The following is a 21,717-nucleotide window of genomic DNA, read 5'->3' on the forward strand; positions in this document are numbered from 1 at the left end:
TTACTAGAGTCTTGCCAAAGGGTCTGGAAATGATTGATAAAAATTTGTCTAATTTGCTACTGGTCAATGAAGACATTTCCAAGGTTATCTTTAATATGAGCAATAAAGTTGAAATGCTTCCTGATTTTAACACTTTTCTGAAAGAAAGAGGTATTGAGATCAGCATTATAAATCCAATTAATCTTAGCCCTCTAAGCCCACTTTTTAGCGTTCTGTCTAAGTAAGACTATATGCTTATTATACAGACTATTGAATTGGACATTATCAGGATCAATCAAGGGATTCTCAAAGCTATCAATCACTATAGCCTGGATAGAGACCTCTGTGGCCCTAATTTTCTTATCAATATTGCATGCATCCGAAGCTTTCAAGCAAGCAAATTTGAGCAAAATCTACTCAAAATGTGAATAAAAGCATGCATAGCAGAAGAATGAGCATGGAAGTTTAAAGTCTTTGATAAGTGCTTGTGTGTTAAGAATGCAAAGTATTCTTTCCTTGCGTTGAGCATTAGTTTTATCAAGTTTTAGCGCTAATACATGTGTATTTGTGTTACTTTGGTGCATGTAGAGTTGCGGAGCCAAATATGTAAGAAAGAAGCTAATGTAGATCGTGAATGCACTATTTGATGAAATCTTGGAAAGAACAAATGCGAAAACACAAGTTGGATTCAAAGCTATGTGATTGTGTGCCAGCCTCCGTGTATGCAAGCAATCACATGGTTTCGAGGGACACAAAGGCAGTCATATTTGTGTATTCCAACTCGTGCAATGATAGCAAGATCTTCACCAATGAGTCTATTTATTGAAGAAGCGATGCGATTTATGGCATAAACGTGTGCCTGTTTATGTTATCTCGATGAAAGACGTGGAATCTGGAGCATTTTGGTAGGGGTAGTATAGCAGGTACTGTAGCAAAATATTGTAGCAATTCGCTGTAGCAGTTACTGTTCACAGCCCGCAGAAAATCAGGATTCCACAGAATCCACAGGGGCGTGTGGAACATCCACAGGGCCGTGTGGATGCCCAATTTCAGCCTATTTAAAGCCGTGATTCAGCCCAATTGAGGGGGCTTTTTCCTCATCTTTTCTTTAACTATTGAGAGGCTTGCTGCTAGGGTTTAGAGAGGTATTGGCAAGGCTTTTGGACTGGTTCTACGGATTCAACGCCGCGTTTCTCTTAGAAGATAGTTATTGGGGGAGTTTTCGTCGGTACCGATCCGGCGATGTGTGCCCTAGGCTTGACAAGGAGACCTTTAGAAAAGACGAGGCTACTCCACAAAACTATCGACAGGAATACCGATGGGGTTTTACTATGGATTGCTTGTTTTTACTTTCAATTCTATCATTGATTGTATCTTGCTCCATGGAGAGCTAAACCCCTAGTAGGTACTTAGATTTCTGAATCCTAGGTGTATTTGTTTCATTGACCTTTTATTATGCTTTCCTTAATTGATGTTTTTAATTGAGTTTCAATCTTGAATGCTTGTTGAATGATTTCTCCCTTAGAGTGATACTAGGGTTGAGAGTCCATCTTGGTAGCCTTTGTGGATGAGTGACACACCATGAGGGCTAGACAAAGCTAGATTGGAGAGGGTCGAGAGGGTGAGTCGAGAGGTAGCAGAGCGTTCCCTTTCCCTTCCGATGTGATTTATCCTACCTCCATTTCCTAGAGTTCTTTGCGGTCACAATAGAGTGAAGTGCTAAAGAATAAACTCCGTTAGGACTTAGTTGCACGAGCGACAGAGTAAAGCGTTGAAGTGAACTTTAATATCTGGGGCTTAATTGTGACTAGGGGTCTTTCGCCTGGACCAAAGGGTTAGCTCTACATATAGGAATAGGGTTTATCACTTGGAATCCCTAGAGCTATTTACAACTTTGCACAGTGTGAGGTGTTGAGATTGATCGATTTCTCCGTTGGGGCATAGTGTAGAGTTAGTCACGGTTGACCTTAGGTTTGGGACCGTATATCTTAGGATGTCCACGACTCATTGAGCATTAGTTAGGAAGCATAATAGTTGGTTTTTCACTTGAAGCGATAATCCTAGGCGGAACAATATTCGAGTACCCCACTTCTTATCAATTGTCTTTTCCTTTCACTTATTTGTGCCTCTCTTTCTTATTTCTTTTATTTTGTCTACATTACATCTTATTAACACAACCATTGTTTCATCTTTACTCGGTTAAGTAGCAATCTTGGTGTTTCTATTCCTTATTTTCTGTGGATATAATACCCCACTCACCTGGGATATATTACTTTGATAAACCAGTGCACTTGCGGGTCACACACAAGGGGTATGTCAAGTTTTTGGCGCTGTTGCCAGAAAATAGGCGTTTAGAGATGCTTTGAACTTTGCTATCTTAGCTATTCATTCATTTATTCTATTTCACATCTCCTTATTCTATCATCATTCTGATTTGTTTTCTTTTTTTTTTTTTGTTGTAGCTCCAAGTTATGACCCCAGGGAACCCTTCAATATTCATTGAAGGTGATCCTAAACTTGAACGAATACTCAGAAGAAGGGGTAAAGAACCTGTACAAGAATCGTCCAATCAAGCTGAAATAGAAGTTGAAGGGTCAGACAGTATGGCAGAGTAGAATGAACAATAGAGAACACTTTACAACTATGCAAGACCCTTAGTTTTAGGCACACAATCTAGTATTGTGCGACCCCCGATTCCAACTCCAAATTTTAAGCTAAAGCCGGCATTCATCCAAATGATTCAACAATTAGCTCAGTTCAATGGTTTGGACGATGAGGATCCAAACAATCACATCAAAAACTTCTTGGAAGTTTGTGACATGCTGAAGATCAACGGAGTTTCGAATGACGCTATCAGATTGAGGGCTTTCCCATTCTCTCTCAAAGGAAGAGTCAAGCAGTGGCTTCATTCCTTGCCAAAAGCATCCATCACGACTTGGAATGAGATGGTCGAAGCTTTCCTTGCAAGGTACTTCCCTCCGGGAAAGTCGGCAAAGCTTCATAATGAGATATTGTCGTTTGTTCAGATGGAGCTTGAATCCTTGTTTAAGATGTGGGAGCGATTCAAGGATCTCTTGTGGAAGTGTCCACAACACCGATTCCCCGAATGGATAATCATTTAAACTTTTTACAACGGGTTGAACCCAAGTACAAGACAACTTCTAGATGCCGCCACAGGAGATACAATGGGGAGCAAGACCCCTGATGAAGCCCGACAGTTAGTAGAAGAAATGGTCACTACCAATGGAATGCGAGGGAAAGGAAGAAAGTGGCCGGACTCCATGAGATCGATGCAGTTACATCTTTGGCAGCCCAAGTAGAGACATTGAGCAAGAAATGGACACATTGACTTCATCGAGGGTAGCCGCTATCATGAGTTGTGATGGTTGTGGGGGTTCACATATGTCGTCTGATAGTCCTATCTTGATTGCTACTTCAGCCCCGACTGAACAAGTAGATTTTGTGGGTAACTTGGGAAGGGTACAAGGTAATTCTTATAGCAACACCTACAACCAAGGGTGGAGGAACCACCCCAATTTCTCATAGAGTAACTAAGGGCAGCAAAAGGCCATGGCATCACCGGGTTTTCAACAACAACAAGCCCCAAACATGGGGAATAGAGTTTCAGGCTTGGAGACCTGGATGACCAATCTAAAGAAAGCTTTGACCAGATTTGTTCAATCATCGGATACACATTTTTAGTTGGTCGAAGCTACACTTCGCAACCATACCGTTTCCTTGCATAATTTAGAGAATCAAGTGGGGCAAATTGAAAGTGTGAAAGCCACCTTAGCAGCCGCTTTGGAAAGGGTTACCTTAGAGGATGTGTGAAGCTACTACCATTCCTTTATTTTATTGTGTTTTGTAGATAAATAAGTCCCTTATTACTTAGAACTTTGAGGAGTATACTTTGGATTGAATTGAGTGAGTTTACACACACTTACACGATTTCAGGTTTGTTGTCCTTTTTTATTCAAGTTCTAGCTAGAGCATTGATTTTTCATATTTAGTGTTGAAATTTCCCTTACTTTTAGAATGCTCTCCTTGCATGCTTTGGTGAACCTAAGGCCAAGAACTTTCAATATTACCTTCTTCTATGCTTCAATGTTTATCTTTGCTTGAGGACAAGTAAAAGCTTAAGTGTGGGGGAGTTGACCTGAGATTTATTGCTTCGACAAACCCGTGCACTTGTGGGTCGCACGCAAGGGGTGTGTCAGTCTTTCTAATAGCAATCAAATGATCATTATACTTAAGCCAGTGATTCTCAAAACAAAAGATATTACGACGATTACCAGCATATCTAGAAGCATATAAAAGCAAAGGAGAGTGATCGGAAAGGATCCTGGGCAAATGCATCATATTATATGCATTAAAAAAAGAAATCCAAGAATAGTTTGCCAAGCAACGATCCAACCTAGCCCTTCTCCGCACGTGACCAATTTGACCATTGCACCAATAGAACAGTACCACCGAACCCGATGTCAAGCAAGGAATTATTATCAATGAAATCGGAAAAAAAAATTGAACCTTGCGATTGTAATAAGAAAACCTCCCTCCCATATGCTCATCAGAGGTAATTAAAATCACCTATGAGACACCAAGGGGTCTCAAGAGAATTAAGTTTAGAAAGCTCTTTCCAAACCTTCCTTTGAATTTGAATTTTAAGAATATTATAAACAACAGAGATGACCATATTAGTCAAGGTAAGGTTAGAGATTACCATATGCAAGATAAATTTGGACTTAATAATCGGAGTGACACAACCAAGTCTATCCTGCCAGAGCGTGATAATACCTCCTGAATAATATCCTTCTACTGTGATAGCCGCCCAATTCCAGTGTCTGGCAAACCTAGAACAAAAGCGATCAATTCTATCAAAATATGCTCTTATTTCAATCAAACAGATGATCATAGGATTATGCTCCTTTGCTAACAACTGAATACGGTTGATCTTATCAAGCCCCATTGCTCCCTTACAACTCCAACAAATTACTTTTAGAGAACTCATCATAAACAACAATAATAAAAGATGAAAGAACCAAGAAAAACTGAAGAGGAAGGAAAGGGGACTATAAAGGATTAGCTAAATCCCAATCCACCTCCCTCTAACTTCCCTTTCTTTGGGGAAGTATCCTCTAAATAACTGTCCTTTTGGACAAGTGCTTCTCTTCTTAGCTCTTCTTGAGCTTGTTTAATGGTGAGGTGAGGTCGTCTCCAAGTTTGTCATTCATATCTTCATCTTCTTCTGACCAATCCGAATCAGTCATTGATTGATCAGAATCCTCATTAGATGCCGAGTCCTCTTCTAGAGCATTTTTCACTCTGTCTACCATCATACTATGCGTGCTCCCCTTGTCTCAAGCTCTACATTAATCAGAGGATTAGAAGAATAGAGGAATAAGAGGTTGTTTTTGAGAAGGCTCTACCATCTTGGAAGAAGACTCCCCCTTTTCCATTCTCCCAGGCAAGCGAATAGGGTTTCTGGCATTGTTCTCTCTTGTTGTCGGAATTGCCAAGATCGAATCCCCAGGAGATGCTACCTGTTTTCCTTTGGACCCTTCATAACTGACAGTAAGATCGAGAGGAGCTAAGGAACTCTCCCCTACCATCCCATCGTTTCTTAATTAAATTGGCATCATGTTCCCCATGTGAAGGGATATGAGAACGCTGGCCTCGAGAAGACAAAAGTTGCCCGCCCCTGCCTCTCCAGTTATTACGCACATCTCCATGGTGAGATCCAAACGAAAACTCCATGTCCCAAGGTTCCCTTGGGACTAGATCCAAGTTGCCTTGAGATTGGTTTTCATCAACGGCTCTCAAAGCTCATGTAGTAATACCCTATTTCATGTGATTTGCACATGTTGACAGATCCCTAGCCACCATGGCCGTGACCGCGACTATGAAGATGAGAAACAACCATCCAAGAACTGAAATATTGTTCATTTGTCAAGATCTCTTCCAATGCCGGGGTCGAAAAACTAGCACCAACATGACCCTCATCCATCTCTATTGGTTTGTCGGCCGGGAACCTAGGATCGCTGCCAAATCCATTACCAAAGTGAGAAATTCCATGTTCGTGGCTGGGGACAAATCCTCGGCGATGGCTGCAGGAGTTGGTACCGTGTCCAATCATTCCATAGTGGTAACAAAAGGTAGGGAGACGCTCATAAAAAACAGTGACAGAGGACCTTACCATATCCATCGTCCAACCAGAAGCCTCTTTTCAGTGGTGAAATTAGATCAATCTCTAAATAAACTCTTGCAAATCGAGCTCTCGACAGGGATGAAGTGAGTTCATCAACCTTGAGAAGTTTGCCAAGAGGTTCAGTGATGGAATCAAGGGTTTGACCATCCCAAAGTTCAAATGGTAAGTTATGAAGTTGCACCCACACAATGGCCTTTGTCAGCTTGGTCGTTGCCAGTTCAAAGAAAGGTTGCCACTGTGAGATTTGGAAGGTAAGTCCATTTATATTCCACGGTCCTCCAAAAACTATTTTTTTCTTTGCCTCATTTGTCTCACAGCGGATTAACATAAACCCATTTGGCATGTCAGATATGGAGATTCTTCCAAACTCTTGCCACTGTCCAAGTAGAACAATTTTTATATACTCAAAAACTGGAGCCTTGCCAAAAAGCTTGGCATACAAGGCATGTTGAACCCTCAAACTTGCCCTCACTTTGATATCTTCATCAATTTTGACATGCCAAGGAAAATATTAGAGAAGTTTCTTCCTTTAAGCCAAACAGTCAAAAAAAAAAACTAAAGCTTGCTGGATTGAAGAACACCAAGAACTTGTGCCAGTATTCAATGGATGTCCCAGACACAATACAAACTACATTCAAGGTAATGGACATACGACTAATCATCCAGGACAAGTTGACCAGATCAAATATTAACAAGTTCAAAATCATTGTCACACAACCGACATTGGGTGAAGATGGGGAGTACCTGCAGCATGCGCAGTGGATTTTTTGAAGCATACTCCCAGAATTGGCAATCATCCTATCATTTGGATCTCCATCTTGCATTTACAAACGGTTGTTACAATCCTAAAAAAAAAAAAGCAGTTCCCCTTTTTTTTGGATCCAAACGATCGAAAAGGGGCCATGTTTTTTATTTTATTATATTTTTTTAATAATATTTTAATATTAAAAAAAAAACCACGTCAGCAACCATGGATGGAAAACCAAACGGCTGTTACAGTCTGAACTAAGATTACTCAATTAAAATAATAGATGTACCCCAGAGACAAAAATAGAATTAAGGGACTAAATGGGCAACTTTACCTACTTATAAGGGCCAAATAAGGGGTTAATCCATGAATTAACTGTACTTATTTTATAGAGGTTGTTCCTTCGGGGTTTTTATAAGTAGTGCATATAAATAGGAAAATTTTAAATTAAAAATATATAAATATGTTGCTAGAATTTGATTTTCTTTTAAAGTGAAATAATCATTATATAATATAAAAATGTAAAATTAACCAAGAATGATAACAAAATACTAAATTTAGGGGGAAAAATAATTTTAATAAAAAAGAAAATAACCATAACAACTTGTTGTTTGACACAAGAGTGCGAGGGTAAGGGTTCGAATTTTTCCCCTACAGACTGTTTTTTGTACTGTTCATGTACTGTACATTTGGATTCGGTACTTTTTTATACTATTTATGGATCTGGGTATGTGTTCTTTATAGAAAAATTAGTGGTTTCATCTTTCCAGGATTGCAGGACGGGGGATTTTTTTAAAAAAAATTTATAAATTACCTTAATTGACTTGTCGTTTATTAGTAATAAATATATAATAAATAAATAAAAAACTTGTTGCTTTACATAACATGGTATGAAATTAATAATTCATCAAGAGAGTAATTAATAAAAATCCCTAGTTTAGTTATTCATAATTGATCTAACTCATTTATGGTGGGTATAATAAAAAGTTGAGGAATTTTAAAAGTTTATATTTTAGTAAATAAAAATTAAAAACAGATAAATAATTCAGATGGATGCGCAAGTTGGGTATTCATTCATTCATTCATTCAATCAATCAAGTCCAACATTGTTTTTCAAAACCAGATAAGGCACACAGATTTCGTGCAATTCCCTCCCTTACTAAACAACCTAATAATTTATCAGCTGTCTAGCGTTTATCACTCGTGGGTCCCGCCATATTTTCAACGTGTCAACTAACTAGTGAGATATCACCTGAATTTGCTGTTCAATCCTATAGACCTCTAAGCTCTATCCAATTTCTCCACGAGGATCGGTCACCCTCTCCCATGTTACAGCATGGTGCACCATCTCGTGTACCATTACCCGGGGCCCACCTTGTTTTACACGTGGCAACCATCTAGAGGTTCACTTCCGCGTTTGCTGTTGGAAGCCCCGCAAACCGACGGCATTGGAATCCGCTCTTCGTTATCGGTCGAACAAACACACTGTCCTTCACCTCTCCCGACGACGATCTTAACGAGTACCATAGGTGGGCCCCTTTTTTAATTTTACGTGGCAGTTATCTAATGGGAAAGCACCCTGTTTGCTGTTTGGGACCAGAAAGCGAAGACTCTTACTCGAACCCACTCCATTTCCCCCGTCTTCTCCTCTCACCGCCGCCGATCCCGAGCTTGCTCTTCTCCCCAAACCCTAAAAATGGCGGATTCCTGAAGACCGAGCATCGAAACCCTAGCCCTTTCGATCCATGGCGAGGTCGTTCCTCCTCCTCCTCCTCATCTCCATCCCCTTCGCTTCACCTGACCCCGTCCTCCTAGATCGCTACGACGCTCAGCTCCGCCGCCTGGAATCCCTCGTTGATTCCCTCTCCCATGCTGTCGCTAGACTCGAATCTTCCCTTGCTTCCCCGGTTCCTATCCGCCAGCACGAGATGCCGTCCCCGACGGCAACTGGAGTGGCCGTCACCAAGCTGAAGCCTGCTTGGTCAGACCGATTCCAGTTCTCCGCCGCCGCTCGCCTCGAGTCTGATCCAACCTGCGCTGCTGTCCTCCCCTACGAGGACCTCGAAGGTATCAGCAAGTACTTTGCTGTAGGAGACTCTCACGGTCGCGTGTATGTGTTTTCGTCTTCTGGCGATGTCCTTATGGAGCTCCCCTCGCCGTCCGATTCTCCGGTGACCGCCATGCTTTCCTACCTCTCCTCCCGTCGCAACGACAGCCTCCTTTTCGCTGGCCACGCAGACGGCTCTCTCGTCGCTCACCGGCTTTCGGAAACGATTGGCGCCGGTGATGAGTGGCCATCGCTTTCCGTCGGCAACACCCGGCCTTTCGTGCGGGCGGCGGCACGGGAGCTCGACTCCCCGCCAGTCCTCGGCCTTGAGCTCCACCAGGCCGGGCGGGCGCGGTATGTGCTTGCCTCCGACGCCGGAGGTCGGATCCGCGTCTTCACTGAGAACGGCACGCTCTATGGCACCGCCATCGCTTCTAGCCGGCCTCTCGCCTTCGCCAAGCATCGGCTCCTCTTCCTAACGGAGACCGGCGCCGGCTCTCTCGATCTCCGGTCGATGGTGATCCGCGAGGTCGATTGCGAGGGCCTTAACGGCACCCTGGCGAGTGCCTACTCCTTCGACGTGTTGGAACGAGCTAAAGCCTACGGATTCACATCCGGTGGCGATCTAATTCATGTCGTGCTTTTAGGTGATGTTGCCAATCTAAAATGCAGGGTTAGGGCAATCAGGAAAGCAGAGGTTCAGGGCCCGGTCTGCATCCAGGCCATCAGAGGATACCTCCTTGCAGTTAGCCAAGACAATGTCTTTGTCTACAATGTCTCCTCTCAGTACTACGGCAGGGCTGGGGCTCCTCGTCCTCTCTTCTCTGTCACCATTCAAGAGGTTAAATCTCTCTTCTTGAATTCAGATTCAGTGCAAGATGGGAGCTTTGTGGAGATCAAACCTTTGATTGCAGCAGACCGGGAGAAGCTTGTGGTTTTGGGGCTTGGTGGGGGCTACATTGGGATATATAAGTCGAACTTCCCGGTGTTCAAGGCTGAGAGCAATGCTGTGGTATGGAGTGCTCCATCTCTGCTCTTCCTGTTGTTTTTGATTGGTATCTGGCAATTTTATGTGAAAAAGAAGGATTCTTTGGGCTGGGTGCCTGACGATTCATTCAACACCACTGGTGTGGGCTCCTCTAGTGGCCTTTTGAGCACTGGGGCGACTGATAGAGCTTTTGGAGATGCTTCGAGGCCAGCTGAACGCAGGGAATTGAGAGGAGGCACACTGAGAGGCCCCTCTAGAAGATATGTGTCTCCACCTTCTCGGTACCCAGGGGGCTCAGGTATTCCATACAGACCTGCTTCTGCTGATCCTGGTTTTAGAGGACCTTCAGAGTTGAAGTATAGAGCCCAAAGTATTGAACCTTCTGGTTTTGCGAAAAGAAGGGAACCTCTGTTTCCTGCTGCCCAAGTTTCTGAGGATCATATTGATTGACAGAAATTTTGTCTAAAGGTTTCCAGAATTTTCGTTGGAACTGAACTGTTGTAGGTTTTACCTGCTTGGGGTTTTTCGATATTGATGCCGTCCTGTTGTGTAACTTAAACCTGTTGTACACTCAAAAGCAAACAAGAATGGTACAGGTTCTCATCTTCATGGCTATGAAAAGAAGAGATGGGTGGCTTGCCTTCATCCATGTTCTGTTTCTTAACATCTTGGAAGAGAAATACTACTTTCTTTGACATTTTTTAACATTCTCTTTTAATCTGACCACAAATTTACTTGCATACCATAGTGTTTCAGTAGTAAAGATGTTAAATACATGTTTAGGATCTGAATAAATTGTTCCACTTGGTAATTAGTTAAGACAGAATGCTATCATTCATTTTTCTGGTTCAGAGCCACTGAATGTTTCTGGATATTGCAAGAATTTGAAACAGTGACCACGTGGACTCAAAGTTGAGCTTGTTATGTACCTAAATATCAGTCTTAGCATTTGGTTTGCTTTTAAAGCCTTATTCTGTGACCTATGTCTGTGTTTTTGAGCATTGTTGTGGTATGACAAAATTCTGCATGAGGTTGTCCTCCGTTGTCTGTCCTATACCTGATCACAGAGTGCTACAGGTATGTTTCTGTATTTTATGTTGCCATGTAGCAGTTTATATTTTTACCATGAGATATGATCTGTAAATTGGTATTTATCTTTAGATTGTTTGATCTAGATTGAAATGTCATTATTTTATTCTCAATAGAATTATTTGATCATGATGGTAATTTGGGGCGCTGATCTATAACTGATGGATTTGAAATTTGGCTTTTATTTACTTGATCATTTGCTGAATGGTAGTTGCAGAAATTGGAACATCAACCTCAATTTGCTTTCTTGTTGTCTTATCTATTGGTAATTATCACAGCAAATATTTAAGGAGACATGACTGTGATTGCTCTCTTACAAATGAGAACATTATAATGTTTGTGTGGTTGTCTCCTGCTACACCGAGCTTGAATCAGGACCATGAATAAATCATGAATTATTTAATTTACTATTCTTACAAGATTTTTTGCATGCCGCAAGCCACCCCATGTTTTGTCTCTGTGATAATTCACAATAATTTCTTCAGAAATCTGGCCTATGCTCTATACAATTATGAATTGTTGTTCAAATGTTTAGTTGGAAATTTGCACATGGGTCGATGTGTTGTTGTTTGGATATCTAGAGTCCTTGTCAAATTATTGTTGGTTATTCCAATGTAAGTTTCAAACATGTGCCTTTTTGCTATGAAATTATACCTGTGCTAGCTTGGACTTTAAAGTAAAGGATTGTGTTTAGCTACCACCAATCAATTTAATATTAGTGTTAGATTATATATGCTGGTGAACTTAATCTCTATGATATGGAGAAAGTTGGACATCAACAATTTTGAACATGCTATGGCATTGATCTTTTAGAGTACCTGTCCATTTCTCCTCTTTATTTATAATTCTGCTAAGAATATATAATAGTTATGTTTCTGTTTCCGGAAATTTTTTGGAAGCAGCTTTATAGTCCTCAATTTATCTTGCATTGATTCAATTGTTGGATTTAAGTATGTTAAAATACCTTGGAGGCTAATTGTCTTGAATCACTTAAACGTTCTTGGTTTTCTTTTTTATGCTTGTATATAGTATTGGCTTTATCCTGCCTATGTCCAGGTCTGTTTAAAATATATACTTCAAATCTGAGTTTTTTTAATTTATTATTTGGGCTGCATTCTTCAGTATGACTACATGTGATAGTATGATTAATTTAAAGGGTTCCTTGCTGGTGATGTATTGATGATGTCTTCAGATAATAATATGCGCAACAGCTCAGCTTTATCAGTTTCTCTGGCTGACTATTTTTTGCTTCCAGTCTCAAATTGAATTGGCTAATGATTGAGTTGGTTCATTTGCATTTCCATTTCCATGTCTCTGATAGTTAGATCGATGATCTTGTTTTGAAGAATTCAGTTCAGTAGTTCGATATACGCATAAGTTCTCTACAGCTTCAGTTTCAATTTGAGTTGGCTAGTGAATGTGCAGACCTGACAATTCCTTGTGTGTGATACTTAGCCATCTACCGCTAACATACCCATATGTTATGCTAATGCTGTATTCAATTAAATGGATGACTGTATTTTTTCGAATAATTATAATTAAGCTCACCGCTTTCGTTTCCGGTTATATAAGATTTTTCACAGGTAGTAAAAAATCATCTTCAGCTTGTCATGCAACATCATCAATAAAAATTTGCAGGTTTTCTCAACCAAAGCAAGAAGAAGATTGCTGCTGAAAGAGAATAGTGGTGAAAAGAGGTTTGATGTTGCAATTTGTTTCTCAAAACAGCAGTTAGTCTGGTAAACAATAGTTTCAATTACAAGTGGAATAACTGAAAAGGACTGTTTGAATGCATGTGAGCTGCCAATGCCATTAACCAACCCAGAAGATGCTCAATAATTTCTGGCTTTCTCTAGTCTTCACAATCCCGGATTTTTGGTGCGCATCAACATCATACCTTTGTTACTGAAAAGGCTTGTTTTCAGCCATTCACAAGCCACTAGAGTTTGGTTTGAGTTTTGAATTGACTTTAATAAATCAACATTCTAGGGTCCAAATTATTATTATACATAGTTGTAGTTGTCAGCATGATATAAATGTATTATTTATTTATTTATTTATTTATTTATCCAGAGCTAATTTTGCTTTCAATTTTCTGCTTGATCCCTTTGGTAATATAATTGGCAGCCTGAAGTAGCCAGTAGGTGGGGATAGCTTGGAGGGCAGGCAGAGTACACGCACACAGCAAAAAATAAGTAAAAAATAAAAAATAAAAAATAAACAAAAAGAAAAAGAAAAGGAAATCCGCCCAACTGACAAATTGAAAAAAAAGATCAAAATTTCGTCACACATGCACTGGATGATGTGTCATTATGTAGAGCCTTTATAAAAGATTCTAATGTATATCAATATGCATGTATGTATGTATTAATTATTATTATTATTATTATTATTATTATTACACTTTACCTTTAGGTTCCAATCCCTTACCATCAAATCTTGGTTCTGCCATTGCCCATATTGTTTTATATAAAAAGCATGTCCTATGCCTCGTAGGATTTAAAGTTTTATATTCATGTGCATACGTTTGTGTTTGATTTTTTTGGTCACCTACCTATGTGCCGTCTTACAAATGAAACCATTTTTGATCCATGCACAGGTGGTCAAGATTATACACTTAGTATAAGATGGAAAGAAAAAGCAAATTTTTTTAAAAGTCAATTAATTTAAAAAAAGTTAATTTTTTTTTAAAAAAGTTTTTTAAAAAATAAAAAACACAAATAAATTTAAAAATTGTGTAAAAATACTTTATATTTTAATAATATAATTTTTTTAAAAAAAATGGGCTTTCAAAAAGTTTAAAACAATTTAAAAAAATAACATTTTTAAACACTAAATTATTATTAAAATAAAATCTATATTGTTTGTGTTGTAAAACAGAAAATAACTTTTTTTAAAAAAAATATTAAAAACAATCACATTCAAATAATTTTAAAAGTTTTTTTTATAAATACAGAAATATTATTCATTAAAATATGAATAATAAATAACACACAATATATATATATATATAAGGGTGTGTTTGTTTGGCAGGATATAAAACTACATGTAATTGTAATTACAAAAAATTTCAAAATCTGGTGTTTGTTTGGTTGGATTTGAGAATTTGAAAGTAGTTAGAAATGCAGTGTAGATGGATTTGGTTAGTTTTCAAACTATGTCCAAATCGGCCGTAGTTTAATCTCCCGCATTTGGGATTTCCATAGAAAGTCTCGCACGTGATGTCACGTGAGACTTTCTAATAAATTTATATATAAATAAAATAAAAATAAAATCATGATATTATTTTATCTTAATAATAAATGGTTACTATTATATTTTTATCAATATAAAAAATTATAAATAGTGTAATATATTTTTTATAATTATAAAAAATAACAATAATTTGTAATGAAGACATAAATTTATATTAAATTAAGCAATTATATGCATAATTATTTTGGTTACTATTAATAACAATTAATTGTGTATTTATAATTAATTAAATTTAATAATGACCAAGGTGGAGTATCCTTAGCAAGGGTGTTTATATCCTACAAATCATAGTTATCAAACCCGGCCCGGGCATTGATCCGGTCAAGGCTCTGGGTCACGGGTCAATTGGTTCAACCGTCGGGTTATTTAGGTCAATACTGGGTTAATAAAAATATTTTAAAATATTTTTTTTAAAATTATAAATTAGTTTTTAATTATATAATGATATATCATAATAATATCCATGAATTATTAGTTATCAAATAAATAATTTGATGGAAAAAAAATACAAAAACAATTGCTAATTTTTTTGATTTGGAAGTAGTAGAAAAAGAAGAAAAAAAGCTCAAACTTCACATAATATCAATACATAGCAATACTTAATTCACGATAAAAAGTTTAAATTTATTATCAAACTATCAAACCAAACTCAATCCAATATATAACCAAAGTTCAAAATTGAAATTACAAATCAAAGTCGGGATCAATTGAGTCCGATAGGGTCAATCGGTTCGATCACGGGTCAATCGGTCCGATCATTGGGTCAACCGGTCCAACCACCGGGTCAAAGCGAGTCAATCGCGGGTCAGAACGGGTTGATTGCATAACTGGTCTAATTAAAGACCCGGACCGGTTGAAGCACCGGGTCATCGGATCAACCGGTCCGACCGCCGGGCCGGTCCGGGTTTGATAACTATGCTACAAATACATCCAACCAAACACATATTTTCAAAATCGAGATTTACAAATCCTCCCAAACAAACATAAAATTTTTAAATCAAGATTTTCGATTCTGATCAACCAAACACCAAAAATTTGACTCTCCTGCATTTTTCAACTTCGAATTTACTAATTACATCGTGATTAAAAAAATCTCATCGTATTTTTTTAACTACATCTAACCAAACGCTACCTAATATTAGTTTGGTCGATGACCAGTTAACCTGGGTCCTGGAGCCTTGAATATCAACTCATGTGGACCCTGCGTTGCTTGCTTATGCACATTCTCTGTTTCAAGTCACTGTCAAACTGTTTAAAACAATGTTCAAACTCATGCCCGGAGGATGAATATAATAATAATAAAACAAGGAATAAAGAGCGAAAAAGAAAAGAAGAAAAAGTTAAAAAGAATGAAAAAGAAAAGAAATTCCCAGGGTTTGAAATGTAAATTTATCAATAAATAACTTTTTTTTGAAGTGGTTATTAGAAAAAATACCAAGATCGTACTTAATAATGAGAGTTTCTGACAAGATGGTGGAAATATTCAAACAGCCCCCGCACAGAAAAAGAGGGTTTGTTTTTTTTTATTTTTAACTCGCCACCCCTTGAAAAACAGCAAAATTAATCATCCCTCTAAAATAACATAATGTTTAATGAAACGTATTAAAAACAGATGTTATACAAATAAAAATTAAAAACTCATTTTAATCGAATTGAAAATAATCAAAAATTTATTTAAGAGCCTTGCAAGAAAAATAAAATCTTTTAAAAAAGATAGCAAATAATTTCTCTATTTTCAAGGGTTGGAAAGTAAAAGCTTCAAAATTAAAAAAAAAATTAAACAGAGAATTTTAAGGTGTTAGGACTAGGGAACAAAGAGATCTCTTTTACTAAATAATATAACATTAGTTTCTTGGCTTTTGCAGTTGTTAGATTACCATTTGTGGAAATTGTCTCTCCTTCAGGCCTCATTCACACTCCTCAGAGATAACCCTAGGGTATCTTCCTTTCAAAGAGGGAGAGAAGAAGAGGAAGAGATGGAGAAGAAGGTGGTTTGGGTAAGCATGGCTGTTGGGTTCTTGGGCATCCTCTCTGCTGCCCTTGGATTTGCTGCAGAGGCCACAAGGGTGAAGGTGATGTTTCATGAGTTCTTGTTGGATTTCTTGTTTGTGTGAATGATTTCTAGTTTACCATGTAAACTTCTGGGTACTTGGATCTTTGCTGTGTTGACTTTAGAGAAATGGATTGTATTGTGTTGGGGAGAAAGGAAAAAAAATTTCCCTTTCTTGCTTTTTTTATCTTGATCTTGTTTGGTTTTCATTTTGTTTTGATTGATTTGATATTTTCTAGTGAATGAAATGTGTTAATTGAAAAGTTTTGGTGTTTGCTCAATGGGTTTGTGACTTGGTGTGGTATTTTTGATATTTTAGGCATCTGAAGTGAAAACATCAATACCTGGTGAATGTATATATCCAAAGACACCAGCTTTGGTTCTTGGATTGTCATCGGCAGTGGCTCTTATGATAGCGCAAGCGATGGTTAATACCATTGCTGGCTGCTTATGTTGCAAGAAACAGCGCTATTCGTCGGAAACCAACTGGAGTATTGCATTGATAGCCTTCATTGTTTCTTGGTAAACAGTTCGGATATTATCCAAGTTCTTCTTCATGTTGTGTTCTTTTATTCTACTTATTAATTTTTCAGTCATGCTTGTTCTTTGCATTCTGGAATAAGTTTGCTTTTGTTTAGATCAACAGATAGTTTCCTGCATTATAGGATTGATCACCTTCATTGTTTCTTTGTTAACAGTGTCGATATTATCAGAGTTCTTCTTGATGTTGTGATTTTATTCTACTCATTAAGTGCATGTCATGCTTAATCTTTGCATTCTGGAATAGGCTAGCTTTCGTTCAAATCGACATATTGAACTTGAAACCTAGATATAAAGTGAAGATGTTTTAGGCATATCAAGTATTGATGTTTTTTTCCTTTATTTACCTTTGCATGATTAATTTGATTTTTCTGTTTTAATTGCTCTGTAACTCTTAAATATGATTGTCACATTCTCTTTAAATGAAGGCCAAACATTGGTGTTATTTTACAAGATGGTTTTCCTTGTGAGGATAGATTGGTAAAATTTCACACATAGTATGCCATTGCTTGATGTTTTTTTCCTTTGGAGGTTTGACATTGAAATGGGCGATTGGGTTTTGGAGGCGCAAGGGCAATCACTCTTCTTTCTTTAAATACAACACAAGGGATGGTGCAATGCTTTCGAAGAGCTGCTGGTCTATGACAGATGTGCCCAACATCAGTTTGGACATCGATGTTTTCCTTGATGCTTCTAAAGCTGTATTTTATTTTCTATTTTCTTATGCAACAAAAATCGTTCATTGGATGTAGAATATGTTGCTAGTGTGTGCATTTGTACCCTGTTAGTTTTCAGACTCAAACTTGATGAGAATGAAGCTAATAAGATTCATATTGTTGCAGGGTTACATTTATAATCGCATTCCTCTTGTTACTGACCGGAGCAGCTCTTAACAATCAGCGAGGCCAGGAAAGCATGTACTTCGGTAGCTATTGCTATGTCGTCAAGCCTGGTGTTTTTGCCGGAGGGGCTGTGCTTTCTCTTGCTAGCGTTTCTCTTGGCATTGTCTATTATGTTGCTTTATCGAATTTCAAGAGCACACAAACATGGGGTCCTCAGTCCAACCAAGGGATAGCAATGGGACGACCGGAAATCCCCCCGCAGAGCACTCAACCGGTTTTTGTGCATGAAGATACTTATAACAGAAGACAAGTCCCTTGATTTGATCTTCAGTTAAATGTAAAACTGCAATATCCGCCATATTCTGTATAGAGTCTGAACAGCAATTCGGTAATGCCGATAAGTTTATCTGTTTTCTAATCATATTTTGAAAATTTTGTAGTAAACTGAATGAAATATTTGTCACTGATGCTGTCTGTTTCTGTTGCTGGCCAATGAGCATAGCAACTACAAATTTCAATTCTGTTTCTGCTCAGCAATTTCAGAGTAAGAAACAAGAAAATTACATCAATTATTGCTGAAGTTCTAAGCCTTTGATGAGCAGGAGTATGCTGTCAACAATGCTCTGAAGTTTCAGAGTGGCATCAATTTTGTTTATTTGTTCATCCTCATTTATCTGAAGCAAATCTAATTGAGACTGCAGTAATGTAGCAGGCATGAAGTGCTTACCGTCATTAGATCTGATCTTAATCCTCTCGGCAATCACTTCTGCTGGGGCGACTAAACATACAAATTTTACCCGGCAGGTGGTATAGTTCCCGGGTTTATAGTTAGGATCGGCTGATCTTAGGATCTCTCTGTACTTATTTTGTAGTGCTGAGCAAGTTAGAGTTAGAGTTTCACCATTCATCATGTATTTCCTGATTGCGCCGCTGAGAGCTTCAAGCCATGGTACCCTGTCCTCGTCGTTAAGCGGAATTGCTCTGCTCATTTTTTCTGCAAAGTGGAAGCAGTTGGATCAGTCACTGCAATAAAATGGTTAAACTCGATTTATGATGTGATTTAATCCAAGAAAATGTAAACCAAGATCGCAATACATAAGTTGCAGGAATTTTTTGACAGTGAATACATAAAACCATGTTGCGCCAATAAATTTCAATATAATTTGGCTGCAGACACTCTTCATGATCATAACAAAAACAATTAGCATTCATCTACAAATTTCATGGTCCCCATTACAGTTTATACAGAGAATTGGTGAATGAACAAAGAAAAAAAATATACAATAATTCTCAAAGTTTGCAAGAATTATTGAATATCTCTTGGTAATTAATAGTTTATTAGCAAAGCGAATATGGATTTGCCTTTGATACCTTTGTTAGCTTGTGAATGATAATCATCAGCTTCAATAAAGTTGCAGCCCAGAGACTTTGCAAGCATCTCACAAACAGTTCTGTTTGTCGATATAGGCTTTAAATGATCACATTACTTCTAAAACACAAAACATTATAAACAAATAGCAAAAATTTACAAAGAACAAACAAAATTGTGAATATATCTTTTATTAGAGTTTGTGAATTTATGCACAGTAGAAAATATGAATGATGATAAAGGATCAAATAATAAGAACATAAATCAAATCAAATTCTGACCAGATAAACAAATTTCAGATAGTCAAACAAAAGTCTCTGTGTTGATTAAAAAAGACCACCCTTTAAGTCCTAACACTGAAAACATACCCTTCCCTCATTCTCATCTATCACCTGATCATTCTCTTTGAGTTTTCATCATCAACATTCAGGATTAATAGATACCAAAGATTTAATTAAGAACAATTAAGAAACAAGAAACAGAGATTACATGCAGAGGCATAAATTGATTCTCATCTATCACCAGTTCAATCCATTTGAGATTTGTTTGTCAACATTCAAAAACAATAGATATAAAACTTAGATACAATCATACAATTGATCAAAGATTATAAAACAGTAAAAAGAGAATACATGTTTGAAGGATAAATTCAATCTCCTGTTTCACCAAATCATTCCATTTGACTTCTCATTGTCAATACTCAGCATCAACAGATTAATCAAACATAGGTCTAATTGATCAAAGATTAATAAACAAGCTTCAATCTCATCTATCACCTACCTGATCATTCCATTTGAGATTTCATTGTCAACATAAAAATGAACATAGATTTAATTGATCAAAGATCATAAACCAGAAAAAAGAGAAATAAAAATATATGAATGATGAATTCATAGATTGGGAATAAGAAATCCTCACGATTTGCCAGAACCACTGACACCCATAATCACAATAGCCAAACCTAGAGAAATTTCAGAAAACACAAGAAACAATCAACACATTGAAATAGATGACAAAAATCATGGAAACTTGGAGAAAAATTGAACCTTGAGTTTGCAGATTGGAAGCCATTGGAGGTGTTGGAAGGCTTGACCGGGCGTTTCAGTTGAATAAGACGATATATGTGCTTGATCAAATTCCCGGTATCCCCTTAAACAATGCTTAATTACTAACATGTCCAAAAAAATTCTTATTTTTGCGTACCAAATTTTTTTTTTTTTTTTTTTGAATTTTCTTGCATTGAACAAGATTAAAATTTTAAGAAAATAAAAATAAAAATAAAAATCTCTGAGAAAAAAGTATTGATACACAATTTTTATAAAGGGTCAATAATTGAATTCATTTGATAATGATTTATATGAATATGTATGCGCCAACAGTACTTTGATCTATTAGCACGAGTTCTCTATGTGTGGGTGGAGACTATAGTTTAACTCGCACGTAACAAAAAAATAAGAGTGCGTGATTTATTTAAAAAATATGTGTAGGTCATTAACTATAATTTGTCCATTTTATCAAAAATTAAATATATAGATTTATAGTAGCATTTAGAAAAGTAAATAAATCATTAGTTATTTGCGGGGATATGTAAAAAAAAAAAACACAATATTTTAATTATTTATTTTAATTTTAAAATATTATAATTTTGTATACACCTTCAAAACCAAATATTTTCGTTTTTTGTTCTTGTTTTTGTTTTTATATGCCTTGGAAGACTAATGAAATAAAAATTAATAGAATTCATATATTTGATTATTAGAAATAATAAAGAGTGACATTTTTAGGAAGTTTAATATTTTTATTAGTTTATATAATAATAATCAAGTAGTTCCATAAGAGAGCTACAAAAGCAAACCTCTTTCAGGGTATTAAACAATGCAATGATGAAAACTACATTGCACTTAGAAAACAAATGCAAAACAAATTGTATGGCCAAAAATTTGGGTGTTGAAAAGTTCTCATATTTCTACTAGATTATAAATAATATATATATATATATATATCTTATTTAAAATAGTAAAATTAGTAAAATTACTAAAGTTACAAATGTCAGATATAGACTTAATATTTATTCAACATTTTTTTAAACAAAAAATTCGAGTATCTTAATTTTTGCTAGGAAGGGCAATGCCAATTCTTTACGCAAACGGTTGTTTGGCAAATTATTATTATTATTATTTTTTTTTAATTGCGTGTTATCTCGCACCTCCCTAGAATTTTATCAAATTACGTGTTGTCATTACTTATAGACTCTTATTGGTTTTTTTTCGAATATCAAAATTTTTAGATTTGAAAAATAGTTTGATTATCTCCATTACTAACTACCACCATATTGTTAGCAAAATCTAGAGTTTTTTTTTTACCAAACTCTTTTCCAATGCATGCTTTCTCGGGTTATTTATTTATTTATTTTTTTTTTGAGTGGATATCTTATTATACCCATGTTTCATTTTGAGCACTTATTTTTCAATTCGTATCAAAATAAGCACTTGATTTTGATTTTCTTTCAACAGAAGGGTACTAGAACTATTCTAGTGGAAAGTTGTTGATGTGGTTGCGTGGGATTCTCACGTGGATGGCTTTACTCCACGTCATATATATACAT

At 37.0% G+C, this 21,717-nt stretch overlaps 4 protein-coding genes across 6 annotated transcripts; 2 read left to right on the plus strand and 2 right to left on the minus strand.

Moving 5' to 3' along the window:
• Positions 1-5,360: 5,360 nt before the first annotated feature.
• On the minus strand, positions 5,361-8,459 carry LOC120271545. Its single transcript, XM_039278233.1, has 3 exons — positions 8,327-8,459; positions 6,173-6,664; positions 5,361-5,581 (listed from the first exon to the last, which is right to left on the minus strand). Exons 1-3 carry the CDS (start codon positions 8,457-8,459, stop codon positions 5,361-5,363), a joined length of 846 nt encoding a protein of 281 aa, XP_039134167.1.
• Positions 7,993-10,672, plus strand: LOC120272179 (uncharacterized membrane protein At1g75140-like). The gene has a single exon (XM_039278945.1). It carries the CDS (start codon positions 8,678-8,680, stop codon positions 10,415-10,417), a length of 1,740 nt encoding a protein of 579 aa, XP_039134879.1. The 5' UTR covers positions 7,993-8,677; the 3' UTR covers positions 10,418-10,672.
• A 5,466-nt stretch (positions 10,673-16,138) lies between these two features.
• On the plus strand, positions 16,139-18,175 carry LOC120272502 (protein MODIFYING WALL LIGNIN-1-like). Its single transcript, XM_039279337.1, has 3 exons — positions 16,139-16,383; positions 16,681-16,883; positions 17,744-18,175. Exons 1-3 carry the CDS (start codon positions 16,288-16,290, stop codon positions 18,060-18,062), a joined length of 618 nt encoding a protein of 205 aa, XP_039135271.1. The 5' UTR covers positions 16,139-16,287; the 3' UTR covers positions 18,063-18,175.
• A 116-nt stretch (positions 18,176-18,291) lies between these two features.
• On the minus strand, positions 18,292-20,211 carry LOC120272503 (gluconokinase). 3 transcript variants are annotated; one of them, XM_039279338.1, is made up of 4 exons: positions 20,159-20,211; positions 20,031-20,073; positions 19,115-19,194; positions 18,292-18,737 (listed from the first exon to the last, which is right to left on the minus strand). In XM_039279338.1, exons 1-4 carry the CDS (start codon positions 20,181-20,183, stop codon positions 18,313-18,315), a joined length of 573 nt encoding a protein of 190 aa, XP_039135272.1. In that variant the 5' UTR covers positions 20,184-20,211; the 3' UTR covers positions 18,292-18,312. The 3 variants fall into 3 exon arrangements, with proteins under 3 accessions (XP_039135272.1, XP_039135274.1, XP_039135273.1); XM_039279340.1 differs by having other exon boundaries at positions 19,115-19,229; positions 20,159-20,179; XM_039279339.1 differs by lacking the exon at positions 20,159-20,211 and having other exon boundaries at positions 19,115-19,232; positions 20,031-20,069.
• Positions 20,212-21,717: the final 1,506 nt, after the last annotated feature.

Source organism: Dioscorea cayenensis, chromosome 11 (assembly GCF_009730915.1).
Source record: "Dioscorea cayenensis subsp. rotundata cultivar TDr96_F1 chromosome 11, TDr96_F1_v2_PseudoChromosome.rev07_lg8_w22 25.fasta, whole genome shotgun sequence".
Classification (NCBI taxonomy): Eukaryota; Viridiplantae; Streptophyta; class Magnoliopsida; order Dioscoreales; family Dioscoreaceae; genus Dioscorea; species Dioscorea cayenensis.

Bases quoted from the DNA above. Each gene is read 5' to 3' on its own strand.
- LOC120271545 (XM_039278233.1), bottom strand. From the start codon at position 8,459: ATGGTACTCGTTAAGATCGTCGTCGGGAGAGGTGAAGGACAGTGTGTT. The intron at 6,665-8,326 runs GTTGCCACGTGT...AAATTGATGAAG, and splicing joins CGGAAGTGAACCTCTAGATG to ATATCAAAGTGAGGGCAAGT. The intron at 5,582-6,172 runs GTAAGGTCCTCT...ATGGGATGGTAG, and splicing joins CTGGTTGGACGATGGATATG to GGGAGAGTTCCTTAGCTCCT.
- LOC120272502 (XM_039279337.1), top strand. From the start codon at position 16,288: ATGGAGAAGAAGGTGGTTTGGGTAAGCATGGCTGTTGGGTTCTTGGGC. The intron at 16,384-16,680 runs GTGATGTTTCAT...TTGATATTTTAG, and splicing joins CAGAGGCCACAAGGGTGAAG to GCATCTGAAGTGAAAACATC. The intron at 16,884-17,743 runs GTAAACAGTTCG...ATATTGTTGCAG, and splicing joins ATAGCCTTCATTGTTTCTTG to GGTTACATTTATAATCGCAT.
- LOC120272503 (XM_039279338.1), bottom strand. From the start codon at position 20,183: ATGGCTTCCAATCTGCAAACTCAAG. The intron at 20,074-20,158 runs GTTCAATTTTTC...AAATTTCTCTAG, and splicing joins TTCCAATCTGCAAACTCAAG to GTTTGGCTATTGTGATTATG. The intron at 18,738-19,114 runs GTATCAAAGGCA...TCCACTTTGCAG, and splicing joins TCATTCACAAGCTAACAAAG to AAAAAATGAGCAGAGCAATT.
- LOC120272179 (XM_039278945.1), top strand. From the start codon at position 8,678: ATGGCGAGGTCGTTCCTCCTCCTCCTCCTCATCTCCATCCCCTTCGCT.